Genomic DNA, 4,837 nt, shown 5'->3' with positions numbered 1-4,837 from the left:
CAAGTCTGACTATCTCAACATTTTGGGCTCAACATTTTTTAAAAAAAACTTCTTGAAAAGTCCTGGAGAGAACTAATTTCCAAATTAATATCAATTTTGAGAATTTTCCTAATTTATTTTGGTCAGCTATCTGTCTGAAACTTTCACCAACAAAATACACACTATAGATAGAGTATATCTTATGAAATACTTTGAGGAGTCTCAATGATGTGATAAGGTGCTCTATCAAATGCAAGGATTATTATTATCATCATATTATTATCACCAAAACAATCTGAGAGTTCCATGTATGCCACCTACACATGGAAATGAAATGGAATGGACACTGTCTCCCCAAACGGATGCAATCTGCTTACCTAATTCTTTCATTTGGTATAGTACTTTCACATTGGGAGGACATCTCAAACACTTCAAAAGATTTACTGTGAAGTGGAGTGGCTGTGTATTTATTTGCACCACAGCAATACCCACAAACAGCTATGAAACAAATGACCAATTTTATTTACAATACAAATTTACATTTATATAGCACCTTTCACAGTCCATGGTTTGCACTCGAGATGGGGTGGGAGCCAGAGGGGTGGGAGCAGAGGTGGGTGAGTAGGGGAAGAGGACGAAGAGGACCTTGAAGGAGGCAAGGGAAGAGGGAGTTAAAGGGACTCCAGGATTGAGTTCCAGAAAGTGGGAGAAAATACACTGAAAGCCCAACTGTCCATGGTGGGGCAGATGAGACAAGGGACCTGAAACAGGCTGGGTTTGTGGACATTGCAGAGATAGGATAGGGCAAGATTATGGAAAGGTTTGAAGGTTAGGATGAGGATCTTGAATCCAATCCACTGGGGGATGGAGAACCAGTGGAGTTGGGCAATGATGGGCTCACAGAGCCTAGTCCTGAATTATTAGGTAGAGATTGGCAAGAATTAAGGCTTGGGGACCCCAGAGAGTATGTTGGGGTACTACTAAAATTCAACTTAGGAATCTAAATTACTGTTGGAAAGCACGGTCTGGCTATCTTACTGCTTGAGCAGCTAGGACCACACTTTAGGTTTGCAGCATTAACAGTAGCTGAGGGGTAAAAATCCCTGTTCCCAGTCTGTCATCCAAGTCCTGTGATGAGCCAGGTTGGCTGATCTATAATCAGCAGTGTCCTGGAGTACTATCTCAGGAACCAGATGACTGTGACTCGATTCTGACATTCCATTGCCTGGACCTAGTTCAGCTGTAAAGACAGCTTGCTTACCTTCCCCACAGAGAAATCCCATAGCAATAGTGGTTAGCGGGCTCACCTCGCAAGCGAGAGGACCCTGGGTTCGGTTCCCAGATGTAGCGAAATCTTGGGCAAATTATATCTTCTTGATGGTTTTCTTGTATTTTCTTTGATGCGCTACCATGTGAATCACATCAAAAGTTAAGAAATTATTATGTTCATTCAATCATTGCAGAAATAAATATCTCACCCAGTTTATATTATCAAATCTCATTAACTCATAAATTTCACTTGTGAAGGGTCTTTATACTTAGCGATTATCTTATTCTGGGAATGTGTCCATCAATCTTTTCCCTGAACAAATGGTGATGGTTATTTATATTGGAATAGAGGATGCACATATTCTGTTGTTCCTTTTACATGCATAGATAATAACCTGTGCACATATATGGGGAAGAACATGTGGAGCTCACTGGCAGAAGCTGTGCTTGAAGCTGAAAGCATGAATACATTTAAAAGGGATCTCAATGTATACATGAGGGAGAAGGAGAATAGAGGGGTATGGAAGGGACAAGGGAATAAAGGGATATGGGAGGATCATAGGGAGAGGGAATTAGTAGGGTGGACTACAAACACGGACACACATTCGTTGGGTCGAATGGCCTGTTTCAGTGTTGTATAGTTATGTAATTCTATAAAAATAGCAAATGTTAGTCATCTACATGTAACTGAGAGTTGCAAAGTGTGTTTTGATGCTCTATCATTGGGTTTATCAAGATAGTGACTTTGAAATGAGCGCAGTACATATATATATTTTTAAACCACTAGCAAAGGCCAATGGTTGACATCAAACCACATCGTGCTTCTCTTATTTATGTATACATAATAAACTTTGACTGACTTTGTTCCTATATTTGTATTTAGGTTACTATTTACATAAAACCCTGTAATAATGGAAATGGAATGTGTAGTTTACATCTCATGACTTGTTCAATAGCAGCACTATTTCCTCCAGGGATGTTGGTTCTATTCCCTACTAAAGTGGTAGTCGTGGAGTCCTGTAGCTCAGTGGTTAGAGCACTCGCTTTGCAAGCGAGAGACCTGAGTTTAATTTCAGGCAGGGCGAAACCTTGGGCAAGTTTCCTTACTCCACACGCCTAATAATAATCCCCCCAAAACCAAAAACAATAATAAAATTGGTCATTTTCAATCTACGACTGTTTGTGGGACATTGCTGTGCGCAATTGGCTGCCGCGTTCGCCCACAAATATACAGTCAATTCACTTTACAGTGTGTTCTGTGAAGCGCTTTGGGACGTCTTGAAGACGTGAAAAGCGCTATATCAAATGCAAGGATTATTATTATTATTATTATTATTATTATAGGACCACTGGAGTAATCACTGCATGCAATATGATAAGTGGTCCAACCAACATAATGATGACAATCATGTTTTCCTGGAAAGAGGGAAGGAATGGGGTGGGCTGGGTGCCATCACATCCCTACAGACTGGCGTGTTGCTCTGTACCGCCTTTCACCAGAATAAGGTGGACAAAGCATTTCTCAGAAATGCAGAGGGAAGCTTCCTTACTCCACACGCTTCTGTTTACCTAGCAGTAAGTGATTACCTGTCAATTGGTGGATCGTTTTCCTGGGGTAATAATCCCCCCACCCCAAAAAAACTGTGGTCACTCAATCCACCACTGTTTGCAGGACACTGTTGTCTGCAATTGGCTGCCGTGTTTGGCCTACAAAATACATATCCACTTATAATAAATAATAATAATAATCCATGCATTTGATGTAGCGCTTTTCATGTCTTCTAGATGTCTCAAAGCGTTTCACAGAATATGCTGTAAAGTGAATTGACTGTATATTTGTGGGCGAAACGTGGCAGCCAATTGGACACAGCAGTGTCCCACAAATAGTCGTGGATTGAAGTAATCAATTTTTTTTGTGTATTTTTTTTCTTGAGGGATTATTATCAGGCATGTGGAGTAAAGAAACTTGCCCAAGGTTTTGCCCTGCCGGGAATCAAAGCCAGGTTTCTCGCTTGCGAGGCGAATGTTCTAACCACTGAGCTACAGGACTCCACTTCACAGTATATCCCATAAAGCACTTTGAGATGTCTCAATGATAAGATGCTACATCAAATGCAAGGATTATTATTATTATTATCCACTTAAAAGTATATTTTGAAATATTGTTTTTATACTATTCTTTTTTTTAAACTTCAAATCTTCATGTGATCGTGGGTTAGATGGTGAACATGAAGCGAAAATAAGCAGTTGTAAAATATATATATTTTAAAAAATTGTCTTTAATACATTCTTCCATCGACATCTTTTGTAATACAACTATAGAAATCATATCAAGTAATAGATACATATATATATTTATACATACATTTATGGCAAAAATGTTATGCCGAGTACGAAAAAATTAGTAATTCATTCATTCCAAAACAGATCTGGTTAAAATGTACAGTAAATCTTCATACTTAGTCCATTTGCATTTAGAGCTAGATCACATAGTCCAGTTGTTTTATATGCTCTGCCCTTAATCACTTTGTGTTCCTTGCGCCAATAAGCCGGAAAGTTCAGAAATGTAACGGATGGCACAGTGCAGAGTCTGGATTTTGGTAAGAGGCTGACCTCGTTGGCTGTAGACAGGCGGTAGAAAGCTCCTGAGCATGTGCAGGGCATTAGCAAGCCTCCTCATTCTCAGCTTTTCCCTCTCGCTCGCTTTCATCCTGCGCTTGTGTGACATCTTTCCCTTTGTCAGTTTCTGGGTCTTCGGAGATGCTGAGCTACTCTCATCAGTGTCCCAGGTTTGGAGCGAAGATTCTGAGAAATTAGTGCATGTGTATCCTGTCAGACTGGTCGCTGGTGTCTCTAGGAGATGAGGAGGAGAAGGATAGAAGGATTCGGAAGATGAGGGACTTTGGGAGGATGGAACCTGGCATGGCTCAAATTTGTCTTCTTCACTTTTCCAGCTGGCGGCTGTAAGCATTTCAAGATTGTTCCATTCCAAACCATCCTCCAGGCTCATCAGAGTTTGCAAAAGGTTGTCCATGATGGATTATCAGGGTCTCAGCCTAAAGTTTGAGACTGCTGGCAGAGTGAGTGACTGAAGGCAATAGAAGAGGGTCTGCCTTTTATAATGAGTGTGGAGGAATGAGCGCATGTGGACTCACAGCTGAGGAGGCAAGTTCAAAGAAGAGTGAAAGTGTTGAGCTTTCAAATGCAAAATAACTTAGCACACTTCAACCATTGTCACTTCCTAGTAAAATGCCTTCGTTTAGAAATAACGATGTGTAAGAAGAGATCAAAGAAAAGGGTAGGTGAGGGTTGGGGGGACGTGTATAAAAATGGGGACATTTATAAGATAACGTACAAATTGTTGGATAGCACAATAACCAGAAAAGGCCTTCCTCAGAAGAGAGTACACTTGAAGTTAATTTGGGGGATTCTGTGCCTCACTTTAATTACAAGCATTAAAATATTTTGACAAGCGATATTGTAATGTTTTCTTTCCCATGTTTCTAAACTCTTTACTCACAGGGGAAAGAATTTGCAGAAATTATAGCACAGAAGTAGGCCATTCAGCCCATGGATCACTCTGCGGAGA

At 40.4% G+C, this 4,837-nt stretch overlaps 1 protein-coding gene across 1 annotated transcript; it reads right to left on the bottom strand.

Annotated features, from left to right (window-relative positions):
- Window positions 1–3,766: 3,766 nt before the first annotated feature.
- Window positions 3,767–4,282, bottom strand: msgn1 (mesogenin 1). The gene has a single exon (XM_007897106.1). The coding sequence runs from the start codon at window positions 4,280–4,282 to the stop codon at window positions 3,767–3,769; it is 516 nt and encodes a 171-aa protein (XP_007895297.1).
- Between the last annotated feature and the right edge of the window lie 555 nt (window positions 4,283–4,837).

The sequence above is a fragment of the Callorhinchus milii genome, unplaced genomic scaffold, assembly GCF_018977255.1.
Source record: "Callorhinchus milii isolate IMCB2004 unplaced genomic scaffold, IMCB_Cmil_1.0 Scaffold3, whole genome shotgun sequence".
In the NCBI taxonomy this organism is placed as follows: Eukaryota; Metazoa; Chordata; class Chondrichthyes; order Chimaeriformes; family Callorhinchidae; genus Callorhinchus; species Callorhinchus milii.
Note: the sequence above shows the minus strand (reverse complement) of the source record. Positions and strands in the feature narration are given on the sequence as shown.